Genomic DNA, 26,770 nt, shown 5'->3' on the forward strand with positions numbered 1-26,770 from the left:
CCTGTCACTTTTCCTGAGACCCTAGAACATTTTGTTTTTCTCTGTCCCGCCTATGCTAGTCTCAGGAAAACCTGGATAATTCCTGCCCGTCGTTAGTTATCTTTTTCATGCCCCTATGAAGCTCTTCTGATTTTTAGGTCTGATACTATAAGGTGGCTCGTATTTACAAACTCGAGATACTTGCTTCGTGCCTGGTGGACAAGATTAAAAATGATGAAAAATTACTCTGAGAAAGATAACTACCATGTAAGCAACTCGGTTTTAGGATTATTAATGGAATATTGGGTCTTGGACATTTTGAACTTTTACATTTTTAGACCCGATTTAAATGTGGAATTTTCCTCTTTTTACTTCATATGGAATTTTAAAATGTCATACATTTTATATTGATGGAGAGATGCGAAACTTAATTTTACTACAAATCTGACTTTTAATGTTGTAATTAATTTTTATTGGATGTGTTTTATGCCGATGTAAATGATCATGCTATTGATTGAATAATAAACGTATACAACTTCCATTCTATCCTATGGGAAAGATAGCCTTTCAATAGTTAAAAACTAAATACACTGTAGTTCACTATCAGGACATGTCACACACCTCAGTACATGTCCTACCTTTCACATATACTTCACCCTGCCCACTGGGCTACCTTGGGCCTACCTTAGGGGTGTTTTACATGTAAGAAAAGGGAAAGTTAGGACCAGGCAATGCACTTGCCAGGTCAACATGGCAGTACCAAACTGTGCACAGACACTGCTGTGGCAGGTCTGAGTTACATTTACAGGCTGCTCATGTGGGTGACACAGCTAGTGTTTCAGGCCCACTAGCAGCATTTGATTCACAGGCCCTGGGCACACAGTGCATGGTACTAGGGACTTCCCTGTAAATCAAATATGCCAATCATGGAATCACCAATCCATAACCCCAATTTATATGGAGAGCATATGCACTTTAGCACTGAATGGCAGTGGTAAAGTGCCCAGAGTCCTAAAACCAACAAAAACAGGAGGCCAAAAAGCAAAAAGTCTGGAGTAAACCCGCTGAAAAATCGAAGTGTTAACAGGGGCTTTCAGCCACCCTTTTCATCTATTGGTCTGTTACTGTGTCATTCATGTTTTTCTTCCACCCACTAAAGTATGCAGTATGGGCGATTGGTCCGCCTACTTCAGGCACAGGTCAACTTCACTGAATTAAGATATTACACCCTTTCACAAAGAGCACATACACTCACAATGTAGTTCCCACTGCGCGCCAGGGACTATTACGAAATTGGGATTTTAAGATCAAAAAGATATGTTTGTGGTTGGCTATTTTTTAGATAGATAAGGACCCAGCAGCTTCCCTAACAAAATTTACATAAATCATGTCAGAACAAAGCTGGAAATGCAAAGAAAAAGTCTGACTTCCAATGCCTGAACTATTGCTTTGCCCAACTTTGTCTTGGTCTGCCTTTATCATTAACTGCTCTGATCAGTTTTTGTGCTTTGGAAAGCTCTTCTTGGAAGCACTCAATAGGAGGCTTAGATGATTTCTGGGTATACAGGGATCACTACAGAAGTGATGTATTATCTCTATGCCTATCATGCAACCCTCAACCATAACGTGCTGTCTCGCAAATGCCACCTTGGAGGACAATACTAAGTGAGGGCAGCAGGCCTCCATGCCCCTCATGCCCCCTTGACAATAATGCGCCCTATCACATTTTCTACCTTGGAGGCCATAGTAAGGAACGGGCCGGGCGCCACAACGTCAATAGACTCTGTAGCACTTTTTGCACCATGTGTAACAGCGCTTGCATATTGTGGAGGTGAGTGCCTTGGTGCACAAGCATGGTCAAAATTCCCATCTTGGCGCTGCCCAAAAAGCCTTTCTGTGTGCGGATAAAGAAACAGATGTCTTGTTTGAGGCAGCAGTTTCACATTTACCGCCCTTGTTATTCCAGATGACCCCTGGAGCAGCTATCTGTAGTTTTGGTGGGAAGGCAAAGGCTGCACATACTATCCACCCTTGGCCAATAAGTGTGTGTCTTTGTTTGAAGCACCAGAGAGTACTGGGCACGAAATCAGACTAGACCAGACTGCCCATTGCGGGAGCAAGAGAGGAACACCAGATGGACTACATCGAATGGCAGCAACAAAGGGACAGCGGCCCCCTAACACAGTCACCCACAGGGAGTTGTAGCAGGCTACGGCTAGTAAGGTTGGAGAATAGGTCGGCCTCTAGGGGCTTCTATAGATGCATTTAAAAAAAATGTATGATGTAATAATAAATCTCCAAACTACGGGAAAGCAGCGCCCCTGATACCCAATACATGCAGCTAGCATTCCAGTCACTGGCAGCTCATTACATTTTTCACTGGCAATAAAAACTGTTGAAGCAGGCAAAATATAAGAGAGAGGGAGAATCGCTGTAATCCACAGCAGTATACTTCTGCTTATGGCACATAACACATTTTTCACCATATGGTCCACCATTACGTTCATAACTGAAAAATTCAGACGCATTTTAGATTAAAGAAATTTAAAGCGAGGAGTCAAAATATTCCTTATCAACCCCAAATAAGCTCCTCATTTTAATTTTCTCCCATTTAAGCACCTTGCTGCCGGGAGACACGCGCCCATTGATATTTTAATTATGCTTTCATTGATAATGAAACAGCTCGCATTCTTTGTATTTATTTTTTGAAGTACCTCAGTGAAGCTGCTCCTCCAAATATCTGAGCCCTACCTTGGGATCAACACACAAAGCAGATTCAGGCTCCCTGCAGTGATTCCTTGCACTGCTTCCTGCTGGCAGCTGCATAAGCCTGAAAATTGGGATCTATGCTGGCCCCTGGCAATAGCCACAATCCCGGGCCTATTCCAGGACTTTAGTGATGTGCTGCTGCTTGGTTCCACTCGTGTCTTAAAGCAAGTCAGAGCCCAGCAGGGGCTTGAAGCAGCCATGCCAAGTACCATGCATCAAGGGTTATACTAATACATTCTAATGCTGATGTCCACATTAGAATGCATTAGTCACGCATAGAGAGCACGCTGACAGGTTTTGGAGATCATGCGGTACTCAAAAATACTGCGATGCAATTTACCCTGCAGGTAGGCATTAGGTACTCTGACTCGTGGTTATGGTGACGTGGGTCCAGCACAGCCGGATACATTGTATTACATTCACAACAAAAAAACACAAATTGTGCTTCTTTTGGGTGCCCCACCCATGCCTTCTCTGATACACACATGTAGCTGCTGCCTCACCCAGCACAGGTGGGGTGACAAGATTCTGCGTCATAGAAGTGGGGGTATCTGGCTGGTGGCCTCCCGGGGAAGTGAGGAAAGATGCAGATTTCCAATCGCAAACATTCTCAGACATGTAGGGAGTCCTGTAATCATCATAAACGGAATGGCCGCGCTTGCAGAAATGGCACTGAATGTTTGAAAAATTCCTAACCTTATGAGCAAGCAGCATCACAATTTCAAATTGCGATGTGCCTTGTTCACATAGGAATTGTTCAAATATTTAGTGTCACTGTTGCCCGATAGCCAGAGTGAAACACTGGAGCAGAAAGCTTGCCTGTGACTCTCCATCCAAATTCCATTTAGGCACTGAAACTTTCTGCTGCAGTCCATCGCCCCCCTGCCCACCCCAGCCAATGAACTTCAGCTTTAATACTTCGCTGCTCAAGAAAAAGCAACCCGGCGAAGCATCATCAGGTGAGTCACTCACTGCTCTCTCAGTCTACAGAGAATCTGCCCTGCATTAACCTGATCTCTGCAGCATGTGTTAACCATCCAAAACTATGACATATTATACAAAAAAAAAGAAATTGAAAAGGAAAAAGTTTGTATAAAAAAAAACTCATTCCTGTGTTACAAAAATCACTATATAGGATTGGTTCCTACTGAGGTGGGGTGGGCCATGATGCGACATTTTGCGCTTGTTGATGTATGATCCTTACATTAGAATTGTACCTGTTCACCAGGCAGGAATTGCTTTTGTGTAGTGTTCCTTTCCCCTGGTCCTGCTGGTGTATCTGTTCTCAGAGGCCCTCTTCTTTTTTGTTGCTCTTAGGCTTCGCCTAGCGTTGCAGCGCGAATGCGCTGCCATCGCTTTGCGAGGCATGCAGTATATACTGTAGTGTGGAAGCTTCATGGAAGCTCCGCCCACTCTCTGCCCATTGGCTTTCGTCTTAAATGCTGCCTTCCAATTGGTTTGAGGCTTGTTAGTCCCTCCTCATTCATCATTTGTATCCTTCCACGGATATTGGCCCCTTCACTCCTAACACTATTTTCTTCCCTGTCTACCCACCCCACCTCCCCTCCCTCAGTCTGTGACTTCTCTCCCTCCCCCGCCCCCCCCCCCCCCACTCCCGTTCGTGTTTTCTTGCCTGCCGTTTTCCTCTTTATTATTGCCACCTTGAAATATGCGAGTTCAAGATGCGTGCTGTACAAAAACTTATTGTGTTTAATAAACTAGATGTTAATGTTACTCTAGATATAATAAGATTCTAGGCAACCTTCGGGGTATGCATGGCAACTGACGCCTCTTAGTTCACAAATGGCATTGTTGTCAGGCGGGAGGAGCGGCAGTGTTTTAACCCATGCTTAAAACGAGCACTTTTAACAACTTCCTCTCAATTCAGTGCTATAATCTTGTGTACTGAGGTGGCGCGCTAAATAAATGCACTTTTTTGAATTCTGAAGAGACATTATCGCACATTTACATCATGTTTACTGTATGATTAACATGCTGATCATTTTCACAGCTTGCCCACTGGCTCGTATACGCTTGGCTCGTCTCCGGCTGGCTCAACCTGTTAATTAATATATTGGCTCGCGCCCCTTTAACAAAGAGAGATGAATAGATACATGACAGTGAGCCCGGTAGATGGTAGAGAAATAGACTGGTGCAAACAAACAGACAAAGTCAGTCTCCATTGCCTCACGTCAGAATCATCACTTTTAATAACCTGGAAATCTGCCGGCAACTCCCTAACCTCATCCCCCTCACCTTTTCTTAGCAGAAGCGGAAGATTCTGAGCGGTGGCCTGCTGGTGCAGAGGAGCACGGTAGAGTCTGGAGAAGCGCTGGGATGCCTAGCCTCTCCGGGCAGGCACCTAAGCCTTCCGGGTGCCTTCACACTCAGGATAAATGAATACATTTTGTTCTGTGCTTTAGTCACCCCTCTGTGAGCACTGTCTGGTAGATGAAGCTCTGTGTTAATAAACACAATCAGAGGGGTGGTTGTGTACAAACAAATAACAGCCACAATACCGTACGTTTTGAACGTGTAGTTAAATACCTGCTCATTGAGTACCTCATTGGCTGATCATTCCATGGCACTACCAAAATTACATTTTGGACACATTTGCTCCACTGTAAAACACGCCCTTCTATGGGTCATTTAACAACTCGGGGATTTGGGGTTAGGTAACCTACTTTGGATGTTGTGTAAAAGAGTAAATACATAAATTAATGCAATGAAACTAAGCAACCAGTACTGTCTTAAACACTGAAAACTGACACGCATTCTGGAATTTTGTTCAGTTAATGTCGATTTTCTAATAGATGCGAGTAAAGTACTCTTAATATCCTAATGAAATCTGCACACTTTTAACTAATAGCACCGGGCGACCTTTGACAACTTGGCAAGGAATATATTTTCATGTACCCCCGAAGCCCCCCTGCCCCCCGGCAAATTTCATTGCCTCCCAGGAGAGTGAGTCAAATAGCCTCGAAAATGAAAGAGCCGGGATTCGGATTCAAATGCTCTGATCCCGATCGCGTTGGTTAGTCTGTAAGCACTACTTTTATTAATGAGTTTCGCATTGGTAAAGCACCACGGTGTGCATGTGTGGCAACACTTCAGCCATTAGGTACATGCCAAGCAATTGTTGACACAATCCACACTTTGAGTCTTTTTCAATATATTTATTACGAAGTGCAGGACCTCTCCAAGGGATTTTGCACACTACATACATTCACTCCAAAATTAAAACGTGTTGGTAAAAAACATTGCCATTTACAATGTCAATAGCTCTAACTCAAATGCTAGACCTATTTGCATTGCAAATGCTTGTTTTTTTGGTGTTAACCATCCCAGGCACCAGTAAAGTTTAATAGCGTGGGTGGTCACGGTGAGACTTGTTTTATAATTATTTCTTTACTGCTATATTTTTCGGCACACAAATAGTCAGTGAGGCCTTTCTAACGGTGCTCCGGCTTCGTTTTTTAAAAACATTCCTCTGTTATATCGGTCACAGTCTTAATTCTAATCATACACTCCTTCGAGACTTTAAATATTTCTCTGTTTGGGAAACCTGTGCTGTGTGGATTTTAAAGGTATTGTTCGGCAACCATGCCCCTCGGCTTTACAGCTGTGTTTTTTTAAAATCCTTGCTCTTGTAGATTATAAACAGACAGAAGATACTTTCCTCAGTGAGAGCTTCTGCTGTCCTCGCCTCCTATACCACTCCTGGAAGTGGACATATGTGGATAATGACATATGGAGAGACAGACATATTGACAGTCTCTTTCTCTCCTGCTAACTCATGTTTTCTACCCTTAAATCCCTATTTATTTTAACATCAAATGTCGGATTACCTGATCTAAAGCCATCCATGACACAGGACCAGCATACCTGAAGCATCGCCTCATTCCACGTCCCCACCAGAAACCTTCACTCCACCCAGCTGGCTCTGGCTACCGTCCCTCCGATCCGCAAGACAAGAACTGGAGGGAGATCCTTCTCCTACCTTGCCACAAAGACCTGGAACACCCTGCCCGCCGACCTCAGACAATGCTCGTTGTTGACCCAATTCAGGAAGGACCTCAAGACCTGGCTCTTCGACTGAACACCTTAGCGCAGATGGACCAGCAGCATCCTCCCCCCACCCTATTCCCCCCAGAACCTTGAGACCCAAGTCTCACATTTGGCAGTTGAATGTCAATCATACAGGCACTTGATCCATAAAAATGTCACACCTAAGCAATCTGGAAACTTGGCAGCTATGGTATTATGGCACAGGTGGCTCATTTGCAGGCAGTATGGCCTCTGACATCCTGTTTGGTACAGTCGGGTCCCACAGTGCCCTTCCATTTCTGGTGCTTTGAAGCAGTTCTAAGATCTTTTTAAAGTTTTTCATTGCTCAAATGGGTGTAATTTCTGATATTTATATGTTTCGCTCGTCTTCATTGCTTGATTTTGCTTGTGAGAAAGTGTCACTCATAGTCGTTAAATGTCACTCATAATTACATTGCAATTATGAAAATGTCACACAATCTGAAACCTTGGCATCTATGTTGAAGGTTGCTGCCAGCAATGTCATGCAGAGTCCCTGTGCGCAGTTCTGCGCAACGTAAGGTACATGTAGCGGCACCACGTAATGAGTGGGATTTAAAACACGTACCCCGCCCCTTGCAGCAACAGGTATGGGTGAGAGTGGACAAGCACAAAATTACCTCGATATAGCATCAGATACCTTTTCAAATATGAAATGAAGTGATATTTAATTTTAGGCATGACGGGGGTATGTCAGTGAAGCTAACCCAGACAGTGTTGGCGAGCTACCAGTAGCTGGAGATTGACCGGTTGGAGACACCTGGTTTAAAGAGTCAGGTTCATTCCAGCTTCACAAAAGAAATCTGTCGAGAGACGGCAGAATAAACAGTTTCAGTCAGCCCATAACAAAGACTTTACAAGACCCTCTGCTGATCATAGGACTGAAAAACTTTACACTTTTTATTACACGTGGGATGTTTAGTTACAGGGATGGGGTGGTCACGAACTATAAGCTAGCCATTGTTTTGTTGCCGTTTTTAAAATGTTTTACTGTATCAGGTTCCCCTTATCCCCCGGCCTACTGCCTGTGTTCACATTATGGGAGGTAGGCCAAAGCAGTTGACAGATTAGAGGGGTTGAGGTTGGCCCCCTTTTTTTAGTATCCACAGCACTTCAGCGATATTGTCCTAGTTTTAGGGCACATTGTTTACCCCATCACTTGGAGGGCAAAATATAAAAAAGCAGTTGCATTTGTATAGACTAGAAACTGCAGAAATAAATCGCAAAATAAACAGTCATTTTAGAAATGCGTCATTCTTCCCTTCTTCCCAGAATCTCTACATCAGCGATTTTAAAAAAATCTTTGTCTTCTTTGGCCCCCACTGGCTCATTACTGGAAAGTGAGGACCCCCAACTAAGAAATGTGCATGATTTGAACCCCAAACAATACACAGAAACATGTGTATACTAAACAAAAACAAAGAAGCGCTAATATCGAAATTTTAACCAGAATGTTGTAGCGTTTAAAAAGTATAGTTTCATTCGTAAAAAATTGAGATATGTTGCTTGCTAGTTATCATTCTGTCTTTTTTTGTTCCAACGCATGCTCTCTTTTTGTGGCTGTGTGCCATTTCTTCATGTCCGGTCACTATTCGTTCTTACTATATTCCCTTTCCTGTGCGTGTGCTTCTCTCACAAATCAAGATAAGCATCCAATTTCAAATTCCTTCACGTTTACACAGTAGTTTCAGATTCCTTCACATTTACACCGCGTTTTAGCTTTTTCAATGGCCAGTTTTGCTTTTTAATGTATGTATACTTTATTAATTTGCTATCATTTCATTTTCTAAACAGCTGAGGACTCTGTGAGTAGGTGTTGTGGAACCCCCTCCCCCCTCCCCCCCCCCGCCCCTTGAAGGCAATGGAGTGCTATGGGGTTCTAATGGCTGGTAGAAGCCTGGAGCTTCAACATGCCAATGTTTGTTCACAGCAACAGCTGTGAACAAAGGCCTCTCAGAGCCGAGGGGATTTCAACTCCCTCTACCTCTGTGAGACCTTTGTTTAGAACATTCTGCCCTCTAGGGGCAGAACAATTCAATAGCCTTAGAGCCCTTCGTAGTGGGCTCTACTGGCCATTAAAGGCCGCTCCCTTGTTGAAGGAGCAGGCCATTAATGGCTGGGAGAATCCCACAAAGGCGGGCTCCAAGGCTATATTGAAATATTGAGAGTTTTCTCAAAAAGTCTGTCGCTCATAACCCTGGGCCTTTAACAACCATCAAAGCCCTCAGAAGCAGGCTATAATGCTATACTGAAATTGACTGGTTCTCTGAGCAGCTTAATCATCGGTTCCAAAAAAAAAATTAGCCAACAAGAAACAAGTCTCTTCATCTTGAACATCAATTGTTCAAAGAAGCTGATTGTTTAGCATAATTCTTGACATGAACAAGAGATGTACACTACTTATAGTGATGGGGACACATGCAATCCAGGTGAATTTAACACAAGTAGTAGTCATACCTAAAACCATATTTACCTCGCCTATCAGGAAATCTATTACTCAAGAAGAAGCCCTGCGCTCTTCTAAAAAATAAAACAGAAGGCTCGAAATGTCACAAAGCATTATTGTGTATTTTTGAAACAGGTCTCTAGTAACACAAAAACTGATATGTTGCCAAGTAAAAACTACAAAAACACCAGTTGATACGGGAAATGAATCCTAATTAGCTAATATGTAAAAGGTCATTTACATGTCAGTTTATTTACAGATTTGGTTGATTAATCATTACCAGTCTATGCGTATTGTCCAGTAAGTTTAGCGTGCGAAATCTGGTTGTCACCCTTCCATCGTTCTAGCACCACAGAGGAAAAATAATTGTTTGGTGTATGCAAAGTCACGCTTTTTCCAAAATGCTATCAATTAGGTTCATAACAAAAGCAAAGAACAATAATCAAAATGGAGCATGCTTAGGCTCTGGTAATTGGAAAGACCTAAACACAGTCATTGCTAACCAAAGACTCAAAATAAGAATAACAAAAGTCTTAACCAGTTAGCACAATATCACATCTATACATCTTCAACGCCTTTTTTCAGCATAAGTATTTACAGGAGTCATCATTCTTTGTGCAACACTGAGTCCTGAAGATGGTCTTGAGGACCAATTTGGCCATAAAAAACCAAAACGTCGACAATGCATCCTTGTTTCCTTGGAATATCACTAATTAATTTTAGCAATATATACAATGTATTAAAATATTTGAAGGTTTGATCTAATGGGCTGTTAGATGTTGTCCACATTGTCTTAGGTAAAAAGGGTGATTACACTCCCATCAATTCCTTGAAAAAAGTTGAGATAGTTGAAGGGATTTTTAGGGTAGTGTCAGTGTCGCTATTTCTATATACTGTTTGTATCAATTGTTTTAATGTTTTGTATAATGAATTAAAAATAATGAGTTAAATATAAATAAAGTAAAATCATTTGTATTTTGAATACATCCATGAATGTAACCTTTCTGTGCGATTTACTAATTGGATTACATCTGTGACTGTGAAAACGTGTCAAACTTATTTTGGATTTAAATAATTCCTCAAGGGATATATTTTGTAAAAAAACATTTATTTCAGCATAAGGCACCAGAAGTAGGAGAAAACTGAGCTTTCAAAGGGCTTTGCACAACTGAATTTTACTAGGCAGTTTAAGGCGACTGGAGTATGATGTGGACACCCAGTCTTCCTCATGGGGTGCAGGAAAGATTATAAGCAAACCACGCATAAGAATTTGTAAGGGAGTCCCCAGCAAAAACATCTATGGGACACAAACATTTAATTAATAAGAGCACACAACAGCAACAGACAGAGACCCGGCAAATGAAAATAATTTTCTTGAAGCAAACGTTCGTAGGTTTGTGGCGAGAACAGAGCATCTTGGAAGATAGTGCACTGTTGACTTCTAAAGCACCTTTGATCCAGAAGTAGAATAAAACATAGTGAGAAGAAAGAAAATGGTGAAAACAGATTACACAATTAATCAAGACCGTTAAAACATCTACTGCAAGTTATTATGTATGAAAATGATGTCGGTTTTCAATAGAAACAATGGGTTGGAAGACCATTCTCAAACACTGAAAGATCTCAAAATCGACGTCATTCTCCTAAAGAGGAAGAACACTTTTAAAGTTTTTTGATTCACCAAATTCCTTCCTCCACTATAGAACTCTGTTTGCGTGCTGTCTCCTAGATAGTGCACTGAAAGGAAGGGAGGTCAAGGGGATATATGAAGAAGCATGCACTGTGGGCTAAAACTTCATGACTTCTATAGGCCCATCATTTGTCAGGAGAGTCGTAATGTAACATTAACTCTGCTGATAGGCGCCACAGCGATATGAGGAGGGTGATAGACCCCAACAGTTCATCATAGCTGCTACCCTCCACGATAGCCTTGCTTATGGTGCACCTGTTGAATAAGAATCTTTTTATTTCAATTCTTACGCACAATTGCCCTGCAAAGGAAGGAGGTAAACAAAAACAAAAAACACCCAATTGACCGCAACCATTATTTTGAGGCAATGAAGGGTCTTAATTAATGATATGGATATCTAATGTCTTGTAGCGAATAGGATGACTGTACAAAAAAATATTGATTACATGCTAGGACAATATAAATAACAAATCATATTGAAAGGAACATTATGAAACGAATTGAGTGCATTCAACTTTACTTTCACAAAGTAGAGACATTTTTCTACAATATGTACATACACACACACATATATATATATATATATACATATACATACACACACACACACACACACACACACACACTCTGAAGACTTGGCTAGAACAAACCAAACATTAATGCAATTTGCATAAATTAATTTCAAACTCAAATTGCACTTAACCAGAGTAAGCTACTCATGACATCAAGTAGCTTCCTTGAAACACACTTTTTACTGTAAGATCCACTTGAGTAGATTAATATGCAAAACAGTATGACACACAAGTGTCATTCATCTAATCAAAGCATGAGATGCAAGGAAACATACCATCATAGTAGACAATGGCTCCAACAAGCTTGTCTTTTCTTAGCATTGGGAAGAGCTCCAGGGCTTTTGATTTGCTGAGAATATAGCTGCTTTTCAGACACTGACTTCCAGCTACAAGGTCATAAGCTTTTATTCCAACCCAGTAATAAGGCAGCTGCCACCACCTAAAGCAGAACAGGCAAATTTCAATTAGGAAAGATTTAAATATCTCATAACACTGATCTGTAATAAAATATTAATAAGCTGCCTGTATTGAGAATAATGTTCTACGCTCTCCGGTAGAATTCAAACCACAAAAGCGACACGAAGTAATTCCCTTTGCTTCTCTTTGGAGTGTACTCGGGGATCTTCCCTTTTCAGTGAAAAAAATCCGACAGGAAGACGAAAGGAGCAATGCGCGGCTTTTGGAGTATGTAAGCTATTCTTTTTCTGTTCCTTTCGGTGTGTGCAGCGAGCAGGCGGCGCCAGGGCACAAAGGGGATCTTAAAGATGGCCACAACACCTGGGAGAAACGCTTCATAATTCATACAAATGCTGTAAACACATAATATGTTTGCTGAAGCCCTTTTCGTTTATTTGGACGGACTGCTCCCGGAAGCACAAAGCTGCTCCTTTTTGACAATCTTAATGTCCCCCTTTGTGACACCGCGGTATATTTACAACGTTTGGAGTTCGTTTCCAACCAGCACTGGAATACTCTTAAATTGTGTCTCCCAGTTAATGAATTCATATACCTACAGATACTGCTTGATGCTTTAAATATTATTCATTACAGTGCAGCTGCATATAGCAGAGACAGCTGTTGTAATGGGAAGCAAACACGGGTAAAACCAATATGTTTGACTTTTCTATGGTAAACGTAGCACTAACGCTGCAAGTGATGAAACACATTAGGGGGTAGGCAGCTGTGACGTAGTTATGCTTGGGTGACAACCTGGATACAAAGCCTAAGACAAATGCAAAGTATTTGAGATTTTAAGCACTGCTGGTCAGTTTATTTTGAGACATTTAAAGAAAATAAATATCAAGTAGACTCCTACTTATTTGTTGGACAGATTACTTGCAAATCCATAAAACACCCTAAATGTATAACATTTAACAACTCTACCCTCCAGTACCAAAGATCTGCATAGGCCATGAGCACACATAGGCCATGAGCACATCGTATGCCATTTGCAAACATGCCAATAGACCCGGGCGGGAGACTCCCAATTTTTTAAGACCAAAATAGTTTTCTTTTAGCGGTCTCCCATCTTAAATTGTTTTTCAGCCAACAATGGCTTTATAGAACTGTTTCCCAACTTAAAATGCTTCTGGTTTAATAGAACTCAATGGGTAAAAGACATTCCTCAGATTATCTTTTTTTCAATCTCGCATTTTACCCTGTTCAGAAATATTGGCCTGTATACACTGCAAGAGCACAAATTCAAACAGGAAAGAGAGAACTCATGCAACCTACATAAAATTGATTTTTCAACACAGTGCCCTTTGTACTGACCTCATTCTGGCGAAATAAGTGCAGTCACGTCTGAGTCTATCCATACAGGAATGATGAGCAGTACCATACAAGGCAAAGTAGAGATAGATTTTTTATAACTCTATCCCATCAATCAATCAACCAGTAGATTTGTAGAGCGTGTCTTGTCGCCCATGAGGCTATTCAGGCGCTGGCAGGGTCCACTTGATTAGCCAGGTCTTCAGGGATTTTTGGAACTCTGGAAGAGATGGGGGAAGTCCGTACATGAAGGGGTAGCTCGTTCCACGTCTTCACTGCTAGGTAGGATAAGGAACGAGCTCCACATCTGCTATGTCGGATGCCAGGGGTGAGGGTTAGGGAAAGGGACACGGAGCAGAAGTGGCTGGTGGGCTGATGGAAATTCAGGCGGTGGTTTAAGTAAGCTGGTCCACAGTTGTGTAGGACCTTGTATGCATGGCTGAGGAGCTTGAACTGGCATCTTTTCCGGAGAGGGATCCAGTGTAGTTTCTGGAGGTAGAGGGCGATGTGGGTTCGTCTAGGGAGGTCCAGAACGAGTCTGGCTGTGGCATTCCATACAGTCTGTAGTATTTGGAGGAGGTGAATTGCGATCCCTGCTTAGAGAGCGTTGCTGTAGTCTAGTTGGCTGGAGATGAGGGTCTGGATGATGGGGAGTCTTGAGCTTTGAAGTAGCTATTTGAATATCTTACGAAGCATTCAGAGCATAAAGTAGCAGGAGGAGGAGACCGAGTTGACCTGAGTCGTCATGGTTAGCTAGTTGTCCATAATGATGCCTAGGTTCCTAGCGTGGTCAGTGGGGGGTAGGAGTAGGACCGAGTTCTAAGGGCCACTAGGATGCATCCCTTTAGTTTCAGAAAATCAGAACCTCTGTCTTGTTCGTGCAAAGCTTTAGGCAGTTGCCCTTCATCAAGTTGGCGAAGTCTTTCATGCAGTTGTGGAAGTTGGTCTTGGTGGTGTATTCAGAGAGGGATAGGATTAGTTTTGTTTCGTCTGCATAAATATGATGCTGAGTCCATGGGTTTTGGCAATTCTGTCGAGAGGGGTCATAAGTGTTGAAGAGGGCAGAGCTGAGTGAGGATCCTTGGGGTACTCCACAGAAGATTTCCTTGGGTTCGGAGGTGTAGGCGGACTTTTTGTATTCTTCCTATGAGGAAAGTGGCGATCCATCTGAGAGCGACTCCTTGGATGACTATGCTGTGTAGAGTTGTGATGAGTGTGCGGAGGGAGACCGTATCGAAGCCTGCCGAGAGGTCTAGGAGGTTCAGAGCTGCAGTTTCTCCTTGGTCACGTAGGGAGTGGATGTCATCAGTAGCCACAATGAGTGCTGTCTCAGTGCTGTGTTTGCTGCGGAATCTGGAAAGGGAAGAGTAGAGTAGAGTAGGAGGTTCCGTTCCAGACGTGAGGAGAGTTTTGGTTGATGGCTTTTTCTAACACTTTGGCAGGGAGCAGGGAGCTTGGTTGGTAGTTGTTGAGTTCGCTGGGGTCTACCAATGGTTTCTTTAGTAGGATGTTGACTTCTAGGTCTTTCCAGTCCTCGGGGAAGGTGGCCATGGCAATTGAGGTGTTAAACAAATTGGTGGTTATGTGGTTAATTCTGGCTTCTCCAAGGCTGAAGATGTTGGATCTGTACCAAATCTTGGTGTGTTATAAGTTCAAACTCAATACAAAAGTAAAAAAAAAGAAAAAGAAGATGTAGTAAGGACATGGGTCGGTTGGGCCCCTAAGTGCGCCGTTTGCATGATGGAGGCCGTGTCCTGTGGGGAAAGCTGGCTCCATTCGGTTAGTCGGATGTCTGTGGTGGTAGCAGGGTCATTGTGTTGCTTGAAGAAGTCGGTGGCCTTGGACTGGGGTTTGAAGTTTCTGTAGATGTTGGTGATTTTGTTGAGTAAGAAGTTTGCAAGGTTGCTGCAGAGTTCCTGTGAGGGGGTAATGTTGTTTGTTGCAGCCGAGGGGGTTGGAGAATTCTTTAACAATGTTGAAGAGTTATTTTCTGTTATTGGAGCTTGATTCGATGCGTGAGGCGAAGGCCTTTTTCTTCTATTCTTTCAACTGTCTGTGGTAGAGGTTGAGGGCTGTCTTGAAGTCAGTCTGGTCCGTCGTGTCCTTGACGGTGCACCATCTACTTTCCAGTTGTTTAGAGTGTCGTTTAGCGGTTATAAGGTCTTCAGTGTACCAGCTAACCTGCTTGGTGAAACTTCTGTGAGTGTTGTTGCCGATAGGAGAGATGCCGATCCAATTTTTCAAGTTTCTGATGTTCTGATCTAAATTGTTGGAGGAGATGGGGTGGGTGGTGTTGAGTGCATTGATCCATATGTTCTTTGAGACTTTGCTCCAGCAACTCACAGATGATGTGGGCCAGCTTGTGAACATGTGCCAACTTCATTACCCGGCTAACTGTACTTCCTCTACCAGGAGATCTGGTAACATTCCAAGATGGCTGCAACATTAACAGTATCTTGTAAGATCAATATTGCGTGTTGTTTTAAATGGTATATTTTGCTCATACAAGTCGCCCTTCAGGCAGTTAAATGCGTCAGGAATGTTAGTAGGAAGTGTACGCAGCTTTGTGCAACAGAGAGCAGTTCTAGCAGGCTTGAAATACATTGAAAAATATTCACTTTTCTGCTTTGTTGGAAACCAGCAATATAAATATTATTAGCACTTTTGGTTTTAATTATGTTAATGAAAACTTTTTGTTTGTTTGCTTTTCCCTTGAACTTGTTACAATCAAGTAGTACAAATTCAATTCAGGAAAGCAACCCTCTTTACTAAGCCTGGGTAAAGCACTACGCTACGCTCGCGTAGTTTGCGCTACTTCGCACTACGCAAATTGCACGTAGCACAGTGCAAACATGCGTAGCGTAGCGTAGTGCAGCGGTAATTTTTTGCTGGCTCTCGGTCCTCAACGTCAAGCCTTATCCCGGCGAGACTTTTTCCTTGTTCGCGATCAGCAACATCAAGTTGCCGATCACGAGCGTGGAAAATAAACCTCCCGACGAGCTTCTTAACGCGGGGAGGTCAGGTTTCTCATTGCAAGTGGTCGCGTATGCTCGCGACCGCTCACGATGAGAAACTACCAGTCTGCCTTGAGAAAGCTGCCGCTCAAGTAAAAATCTATTCGAGCGGCAGAAAACGACTGCTTGGGGGTGCCCAGGAGTGGACGCCTCACAGGGAAAGCCAGGATGGGTTCCACAGCGGTATTCGTACAAGCGCCTTGAGACCCTTGCGGGTGAGTAGTGCGCTATACAAGTATCAATTTGCATTTAAATTTAGAAATATGCAAGCAAAGCTTTTCATTGCAACGGACGCTGGCACTGTTAAAGCTATGGAGAAACTAGAAAGTGCAGCCACGCTGTCTCACCCACAGCTGTAGAGCAAATCCACAAATTGTGGAATATATGTTGCAGATAAGTTTCTATTGGTGAGGGAGGAACAGCTTCTGCACAGCAAAACCACTGGCTACGACTCTTCAGTCTCCCCTAGGCAAGGCCATTATTTACAAAAACTACCAAATCCCTTCTCCGTCAAACACTAAAAGCTCTCGCTGCACCCATTTGCTGCACGCAATTCATGAAAGCCTTCACCTTATACAAACAGAAAAGAACACAATTTTCACAGACCTTGAGCATGGAAGGGAGAGACTATTCGGAGTACTCGGGCTCAACTGAAAAATGCTCTCATTTTGGATTGGAGGAAATGGCGGCAGCTGTGTGCGTCATGTTTGTCTCAGCGCTGCACTAAAAGGAGGCTTGTTGATCAAGCACCTATGGTGTGACACTGATTGAGACTGGTCCTAAAAAGCAAAATTATATACAGAACTGGGTCAGTCACATCAGAATGGTATAACCCAAAGATGGCCGCCCAATGTGAAAGAGAAACACAAGAAACACGTGAGAGTTAGGCTTTCAATGAACAAAAAAATTAAAATAATGCATGCAGTGCAAAACTATATTACAGTGTGTACTGTGTGATATTTTAGTGTAGTTTTCAGAAGTAAAACAGTCCTTTCATAAATCCAATGGAGGCCAAATAGTGAGACTAAAATATTGATATGGACTGATACAAGATTAGATTGACAATCTCTCATGCCAATGGCTGAGGAGTCCTTAGCCATAGAACACAAGGGCTGCAAGAAGGTTGAACTGTCCAAAGCCCCTTTACTATGTTTAGAGTATGTACACAATACAATAAGTCTGTCACTATTAAGGAAGCGACCATTATACTTAAAACTAAGAAGTCAAAATCCAGGCTTAATTATTTCAATGCTCTCCACAATGGTATTTCCAGTCCACTGGTAAAGGTGCTTATCAGGGGCCGTATTACAGAGAGTGCCCCGGGGGCGCAACTGGCATTTGCGTCTGCTTTGCGTGCCCCAGAGGCACTTTAGTATTGCACAAGGGGCCGCAGACGTTTGTGCGGCACCTTCTGTAATACCGATAGCGCTGGCGCACATAAAGCACCAGCGCTATCTGCAGGGGGTGCTCCTCTATTTGCATGGGGGCTCGCCCCATGCAAATGAGAGAATCCCTTTGCCTCTGCGCCTGCACTGTACTACACAGGCGCAGAGGCAAAGAAGCTGTCAGGAGGCGCACTGATAGAGCACCACCTAAAAGGTGGCACACTGTCAGTGCGCCCTGTGAGAGCAGCCCTCTGCAGGAGGTACTATGGACCCCCACACATCCCCTTGCAGGGATTGCCGTCTGCACTATGAAAACACGGAGCGGCTTTAAAGCAGCTGCTCCATTTTTCACATGAAAGCGCTGCCTCCACGGCAGCGCAAGTTCACGTCTGCAGTAGGGGCAGCGCATTCATGGTAACAGGGCACATTTTCATTATTTGTGATGGGCGCAAACAATGAAAATGCGCATTTACTGTAATACGGCCACAGAAATCTTTTACCTGGATCTGCATCACCAATAGAATTAAATACAAACCGGTGTGCATGATGCCTCAAGTGCACTACTGGTTGTAAAAGTATGATAATTCATATTAATATTTACTTCCTAACCCAGGTTTGCATTTCTTATCTCCGGTCCGATCAATTCCCCAGATGTAATGCACTACAGTGGGTAAATACATTATGAGCCGGGCAAGGTTTTTTCCCCCAAAATCCCTGCGCACACTGTGCTACAGTAACTACACTTTGCACCTTCTCACTCTATGTCATCCATTCTCAACCCGTTGATCTACACACAAAATGCATTCATTCGAAGTCTGATTCATCACTTGTGCAGTCTACTTATTTAAATTTTTCTTTATGCCTATTAAAGGTCAGTACAGCTAGCAAAGGCATCATACATGATCAGCTGGCAGACGTGTGCAAGGTACCTAACTGCATACTTCATTATACTCATCAACAAATACTTTCACTCCTAGATTATTGACCTTGATTGATTATCTTGTGTACAGATCTAGTTCTGACGACCAAAGGCTGTTTATCTGTTTTGTGCTGTATATTAGATCCTCTCGAATTGGTTCTCTTGTTTTTGGCGCTTTTATTTTCTTTGATGTTTAATATTTTCTATTTTAAAATCTCGCCTCGTTTGTGTTCACGTCTGTCTTACTGTATTTTCTGGTCCCGATTTTGTAAAGCGCTCTGATACCTTCGGGTCTAGCATGCACTATATAAAACTTATAAATAAATAAATTATAACAAGAACATAACTGGAATAGACAAAACTGCCCAGTTTCACCAATACACAATGCAAGTTTTAAAATCTGCGTTTTGTTCAAGAATTCGGCCCACAAATGTGGTGTTCTGTTTTCATCAGGAGAAGTGTGGGCTTGCAGGATGGTTAGGTTTTGATATTAGCTGTATGTGCTGGGCATTTCTTTCACATGAATGTATGATAATTTGTTTTTTTATAGAATTCTAGGCAGGGAAAATATTGAGGAATGCAACTTCACCTTGAATTATGCCAGTACCTAGTTTTTAGAACTGCCCAAGATTGGTAGGGTTCCCTGGGAGCATGCCTACCAAGAAAACAAATGGCACAGCCATTCACAATGAAAGTAGTGAGGAAATTAGGTATTTTAATGCACCGTTTTGATGTCTGCGGGAAATTCTGGGTAAGGAAAAGTGGTATAATCCTTGCAATCTAAACCATCCAGATCTCCCATGTGTCTAGTTTATATGTCTGGAGGTAGTAGGTTTCTCTTGGTGCTGAGTGACCGAAAACCCATATATACCACAGCCAACCACATTCCCTGAATGACTGCATCGCAAGTTAAAATCTTGATGTTTCTATGGTACATTCTGGGCCATTCCTGTCCATGAGAACAGGCCCACCCCACAAAACTGTGGTACCATTTTTACCGAGATAACGGTGTGGACTCAAGTAGTAAGACTTGTAATTCCCTTCATATTCCAGAACTTTGCCTCACATAAAAAAGTGAAGAAATTAGTGATGTCAGTCAGCGTTTGATATTTGCAAGGCACTGTGGGAAAGCAAGTGTGGTGGTAAACTAAGTGTGATGGGATTGCAAGCCACAGCTTCCTGAAAAACCGGGATGTCTAACTTTCAGAAATGTCAGGATGGGGTAGGTTTCCGTGGATGCTATGTGATCCCCAAGACCAGATATGGCAAACAATCAATACCACAATAGTCTACCTTAGCCAAACATCCTTTTTGTCATACTGTTGCGTTTTTGAGCTTTTCCAGTCCCATTCAACAGGCTCACTCACACATGTAGGGTACTGTTTTTTCAGTTGTGCGGGAGAGTAAAATGGGAGGACTTTTGCTATTCTCTTTTGTGTTTCGCTCTATTTTTGGCTTCCCATTATAAGGCAGTGTGCACAAAAACACATTTTAACTAACACCCTCTGGATCAACTAATATTAGGGGTAATACCTAATTCAGTGGTACAAAAAACGATTCCTAAACTCAGATTCTTGGACACATTTAAAAAATCTATAACATTCCTTCATTTTCATGTAGATTTTTCATTACGAATTAATGAATGGTTGAAACACAATTAAAAAATAATTATGAGCCACAGCTCGATGGATGGTTCCGAGGAAACGCTACCTCACAGTGACCAGAGGAGTTTGGTGGACATAATATTACTTTTGTAGATCTTACTTCATTACAAAAAATGTTATTTGAAAATATTTTCACTCGTTTCTCCTTGTTTCTACTTACATTATTTATTCATTTCACCAATATTTTTTTGGGGCAAAACACTGAGCAACCAATAGTAATTACCCCTTGCTGAAATCAAAATTTTCTCTCGTTTTCATAAATGTGCAGCACATGACAATTACATTTTCGCGCCACACTGCAAATATAACAAACAGCAACCATAGAAAATATTGGCCACTGCAAAAACTGTGGTGATTTTTTTTTAAGTCTCCTGAAAGCTGGAGGAATGTGATCTTAGCAGAGAAACGTTAGTTAATGTCATTTAAAACTCACATACACTTTCTTGCCCAGTGATCTTTCCAATTTCTTGTAAAAAGCCAAGATTAATGCCACATTTTGGCTACATTCCCATGTCCACCTGCTGGAACCACAAACCCTGGGTACCATCACAATTTCCAACAGGTGGTTTTTAAGGCTTAAGCGCAAACTGCCCTAAATTAAAAAAAAGTGCAAAATTTGGAGAGAAAGACCTTCGCGCTTAGAGGGTTAAAAGATTCTTTTCGAAGGCATATTGTCATTTTTAAAACGTAACTAATAAAGGGACAGTTTGAGGGAGGAGCGTAAATACCATTGTACTAGCACAGCATTATTCATGTCCTCAAAGGAATAGTCTAAAAACCATCAACGGTTTATCACCATTAATAAGGAATCTCTAGCTTATCTCCATTTTTGGATCAATTCGGATAAAGCAACACCACCCCCCCCCCACTACACCCAACACACTTTTTTCTTACTTTTTTTTTTTTAAACATGGCATTACATTTTGCTCTATTTGCTACAGTGTATGATGCCTGGTTGTGTGCTCACTAGGCTTGAAGACCCACAAATACAGCCATCAAAAGTAAGTGTGATACCTTTCCTGGCTGTTGCATTTTCCTTACTGGCACCTGCTCCCTCCCCAAAACAGCCAAAGAGCAGGGAGGTCAGTCGAGAAGTCTGCAGTGTGTCTCTCCGATTGGCCACCACATCCCAGGGAAAACAGACAGATTTAACAGAATTCATCTACCTGATTAAGTCTGCTTCAGCTCTTATAGCTTGCTAAAGAGGGGCACTACTGCGGTAGGTACCACTTCAGGATACACATCAGATTATATGGGGAAAATGCATGAATGAAAGCATGTTAGCCATCAAGCTTCGAAAGATTTCAACATTCCTGATGGAATGATATTCTGGCCACCTGTGGTTTACCATTCTGTAACTTGCTAACAGAGCTACAAAATGTTTATAAGTGATCCACTTCAGTACTTCACTGAAGGGCTGGTTATATTTGAACATTTCTTCCATCACTGTTTCCTCCAAAAAAGGGCAAAATAAATAATAATCAATGAAAGGTATTGTGGTATTTCCCTTGTAGTAGGCTTTATCGTTTTATAGCTTCTGGCCAGCATTGCTTATACAATATGTTGCCATTATTTCACTTATGACCTGTAATCAAATATTGCTAATAGACTCAAATGCAATTTTTGCAACTAGAGCTTGAGGTAATTATTGTTAATGACTGGTCATTATTGCTTATCTGCCAGGTTGCCATTCTTGCTACTAGTGCTGGTGTTATTTGTGCTTAAGTGTCTATAGTAACCTATTTCAAACACACCAGTGATAACAATTATTTCGAATACTGCTTGATGTATTTGTAATGTTAAAAGTGTTCATTGGTGCACATGATCATGGTGAATTCGCCAGAGTTAAGTTATAATTGATAACACATTCTCCCGTCAATAGTGTTAATACCACGAAGTGTACTGTAAATGCACCATTTTCAGACTTTAACCCAAAATTAATTTGGTGATAATGGGGTAAAGACAGGGCCCTAAAATAGAATTAGAGGCCCAACAGTGCGTTCACATACACCAGTTGCCAAAGAATTCCAAAACATTCCTGGAAGAGGAGAGATTTCAGATGCCCCAGTATAATGTTTTCCTTAATCATATCAAGTTCTAACCATGATTATTTTCACAACTCTTTACACATTCATAACTAGATGAAAAACATATATTGAATTCTTAACTGTCATTTTTATCTTCAAAGTTATAAAATATACATATATTACTGACAAAGCACCATTTTACACTGCAACCGACATCGACGTTGGAAAGTGAATTCACAACTTTCAGAAATTAAATATAAAATGTTCAAGAACCAGGACTTTTTTTTTTTTTACTTGTTTTTATTGGCATTTGAAATATAAACAGAACAACGACAGCATTGAGAATGGGGGTGAAGGGGGGGATATGGGAGGAAATGGATTGACGAAGGCGTTAGGAAGGACAATCGGGGGGCCAGGGTTACAAAATCTTGATCAAAATAGCAGGTCCATTAAGCCACCCAATTTCCAATAAGAGCACTCCTTAAGGCACAGGCCCAGGTGTTGGGGGCAAAAAAGATAATGTCAAAAAAGAGGAGTTACAGAGACAAAGTTAGAGGAGTGTTTGGAACGCATACATAAACCCTGAAAACAAGGCGTTGAAGGTTGACAAGTAGCACATTGCGAAACAACAAGCAAAACAATGAGGCAATCGATATTTACACATCCCCATCTGATTGTATTTCACCCCCGGCTGTAACTACCACTGGAGAATTGGAGTCTCTAGAGCGGAGAAAAGCAGCAAAGGGCTCCCATTTATCCCTGGGGTAGCAGCGCAGTGGCATAAGTTCCCACAAGTTATACAATTGCCCCGGGAAGTATGTCACATCATTCAACCAAGATTTGGAGGAGTGGATGGGCTTTCTGCCCCAATGTATGGCGATTCTGCGCATAGCTAGCAGAAGCAGCGTGGCAGTTAGGCAGCGGCAAGAGCTGGGTGTGTCTGACATAACCCAAGAGGCCCACCAAAGGGGTTAACGGAGTTTAGTGTCCAGTGATTGTGTTGATGGTAGCAAAAAATCCGCCCAGAATTATGTTACCCCTCGACAATACCATGCAAGGTGTATAAAGGAAGCAGAGGGAAAGTTGCATAGCAGACAGCATGGATCCGGAGCCAGACCCTTTCTGAAAAGCTGCAGTGGGGTGTGGTATAGTCGGTGTAGAAATTTGAAGTGGATGAGCCAGAGTCTATATTTGGGGGAGAGCGGCTCCAGTTGGGCGCTACAGAAGGAACACTGCACGTCCGATAGAGCCAGAGAGATGCCTTTCCCCCAAGCTACCTTAGGTAGAGGAACTTGGGAAGGATGACCATCTTCGCAATTGTGATACGGCCAGCTAGAGAAAGCGGTAATTTGGGCCAAGTGGGTATTCTGTCCTCGAGCCAGGCCACAGCACAGCTATAGTTTAAGCGCCATAGTCCTTCTGGATCACAACACCATATACCCAAGTACCACATTGGCTCATCTGCCCGCTTCAGGGGGTACTCTGTAGGGAAGAGGCATGTGTTGGCTGTGAAAGGAAGTAGTATGAATTTGGCCCCGCTCACCTGGATACCAGAATAGCCTCTGAACCGCACCACTTCGCATGTCAATACGGCTAGATTGTCGCCGGGATTACATACATAGGGTGATGTCATCCACGTATATAGAGACCGACAGGCCTCTAGTAATGAAGCCAATACCCCTGTTCGAGAGACACTGCTGAAGTCTCGCCGCTAGTGGTTCCAACACAATGGCGATAGCGGGCACCCCTGCCTTGTGTGACCGAAAAGGGATCTGATGTGAGCCCATTAAGGCGCATGCGAGCAGTGGGAAGCATTTATGGGAGGCCTATTTGTTTTATAAAGAGTGGGCTCAAGCCAAGGAAAGAGATAGGCCCATTCCAGGGAGTCTAACCCTTTAATGTCATCGAGCAAAGCTACTAAAGGGGATACCTGGGGGTCAAGGTTGTCCATAACAGCAAAAATGGTACAGAGGTTATGCAACGTAGAGCGGACCGGATTAAAGCCAGATTAATCAGGCCTCACGATCATGGGCAAGAGTGGCAATAATCTATAGGCCAGCACCATAGAAAATATTTTTATTGTCGACCTTGAGGAGGGAGGGAGGTCTGTACGAATCGCAACAATCAGCAGGTATGTCAGATTTGAGGAGTGTGATAACTGCTTCCTGCAGCAAGCGTGTATTTAGTGAGTCTTGGAATATTTCTAGCTAGCTTGGGCCAGAAGGGAGGCAAACTGTGTAAAAGGTGGTGTTGCCTCCATCAAGACTGGCAGTGGCGGCCAGCGCGGAGCGGGGAAGGGGTAAATAAAAAATAACAATAAACTTACCTCGTCACCGCCTCCACCTCCACACGTCTCCCCTCATCGTCCCTCCAGCCGGAACAGGAAGCACCCAGGCACCCCATAACCAATCACAATGCTGCAATGCAGAACTGTGATTGTTCTGAACACTCTGGATTGGCGCTCAGACAGGGACTTAGGGAGTGAAAACCACTTCTCACCTGCTCTGTCAGCAGAGCGGCCCCGCTCGCCAAGCGGGGCCAAGCTGCCACACTCGCAACAGGAAAAAATAAAATGATAACATTGAGTTATCTTTTTATTTTTCCTTACACTGCTGAAAAGCCGTTGGGCAATGCTCCTCCGCCTTAGCGGAGGAGCCGCTACTGAAGACTGGGACCTTGTCTCCAGGAAGGGCACTTAAACCCTGCTCTATATCTTCCTTAGTCATGGGGGAGTCGAGATAAGCGCGGTGGGCTCGGTCCAACCAGAGCAATTTTATAATACCGAAGTACTCCAGTAGATCGCTTGAGCCAAGAATCCGGTGGTAGTATAAAGTTGGGCACAAAGGAGGACATCACTTTCAATAGCTCCGGTGTGAAGGAAATTAGGTTAGACTCGGAGTCAAGGAGTTCAGCTATATAGCTGGACGCAAAGGTTTCTTAGCAGATTCGCAAGGGTTCGGCCCAGCCTGTCGCCCTCCCTGTACTGTCTAGCCTGGGCGTCACGATGTAGGAAGTGATCCTCGTGGAGTGCTACCTCCTGAAACTACGATATCTTGTCAAGCATATAGGACAGCTTGGCAGTGACCTTGGATTGGAAATATTGTTGTTCTTGAGTATGGATATCCTGCTCGAGCTGGAACAAAGACCCTCGGATAGACTAAAATACCAGGTTGCTTGGCGATGAAAGAACCTTGTATTACGACTCTGAAAGCCTCCCAAAGCTCTGGGGGGCGGACTTCTTTCATCTGGCGTGGGTCTGCCTGGCAGCGGCATCATTTTGGACTCACATCACCGCAGCCTTGACTGCTATAACTGAAAATACCTTCCGCCTTGTTCCCATGATGGCTCTGTTGGGTTACGTAAAAGAGGTACCAAAAACATTTCGGAAGCTTACTGCCATGAGTCTGCAGTTAGGAAGGCGCAGGGTGGCAATGCCTTAGGGCAGCAGGCGGGCACCGACATTTCATTATTGGCTGAAGGACATGTCACTGCGCAAAGATTGGTCTGAAATTTACACCACAACACTGCCACCGACTGCTTGCCCCTGGGAATTTTTGGGATCCCCAGCTCTACTATTTGTCAAAGCTAGATCCTGATTAATCGCAATGTTTTCCCTATTTTTTATCTTTACAGGGCATTCTATTAGAGGTGTTATATTACACTGACTATGTATACTTTTGTACCTCCACATGACCACTGTATGTTGAGTTATGCTATGCATTACTGTGCCTCTGATGAATCTTTGCACTATTGTCATAACTTCAATGATTTCTACGTGTACTATGTGATTGCTTATGATCTGAACATTCCATAACATATACTGTTTTGCTGCATTTATGACCTTATCAGTTCTGTTTTCATGGAAACTTGAATAAATAAAGTAAAAAAAAAAAAAAAGAAGAAAGCCTCCCAAAGAACAGAGGGGGATTCTTTGCGATCTCATCCCGAAACCCGCTTTCCGTTGCGCTCCCAATGGTAGGTGCCATGTAGAGGCGCAGGAAGTCACCTGTTGGATTTGAAGCATCCATAGGACCGGGGCATTGTCCGAGAGGGTGCGCGACAGTTGGGATAACTTAGCTGGCCAGGTCTGGACATTCTTGAAGACCAACCAAAAATCCAGCCTAGGCCAAGCTTTGTGAAATTTCGAAATGCAGGTGTCCTCAGGAAAGTGGGGGTGCGAGAAGTGCCACACATCATGGAGGCAGTTGTCATGTGTTGTCATGTAAAGCGTGGTCGTAGCATGGGGGTGTAAGCATCTAGAGGTGCCAGAATGGTCCAGCCGGTCACCCAACACAGCACTAAAGTCACCACCCCAGAGGATGGCACGATCCCCCAGTCGGTTAATTTTCACCAAAATATCTGAGAAAAACTCTGGGTCATCACTATTGGGTCCATAAATGGCAGCCATTGTCACCGGCTGCCAGTGCAAGCAAGCCCACGACTATGACA

General features: G+C 43.0%; 1 protein-coding gene across 3 annotated transcripts in view; it reads right to left on the minus strand.

Annotated features, from left to right (window-relative positions):
• GPD2 (glycerol-3-phosphate dehydrogenase 2) overlaps positions 1–26,770 on the minus strand; it is a 927,571-nt gene that overhangs the window by 515,651 nt on the left and 385,150 nt on the right. For all 3 annotated transcript variants that reach the window (XM_085645519.1, XM_085645518.1, XM_085645520.1), the window contains exon 6: positions 11,818–11,981. In XM_085645519.1, coding sequence (XP_085501645.1) covers positions 11,818–11,981 — 164 coding nt within the window. The remainder of the gene's footprint in view (positions 1–11,817; positions 11,982–26,770) is intronic.

The sequence above is a fragment of the Triturus cristatus genome, chromosome 3_1, assembly GCF_964204655.1.
Source record: "Triturus cristatus chromosome 3_1, aTriCri1.1, whole genome shotgun sequence".
NCBI classification, from domain to species: domain Eukaryota; kingdom Metazoa; phylum Chordata; class Amphibia; order Caudata; family Salamandridae; genus Triturus; species Triturus cristatus.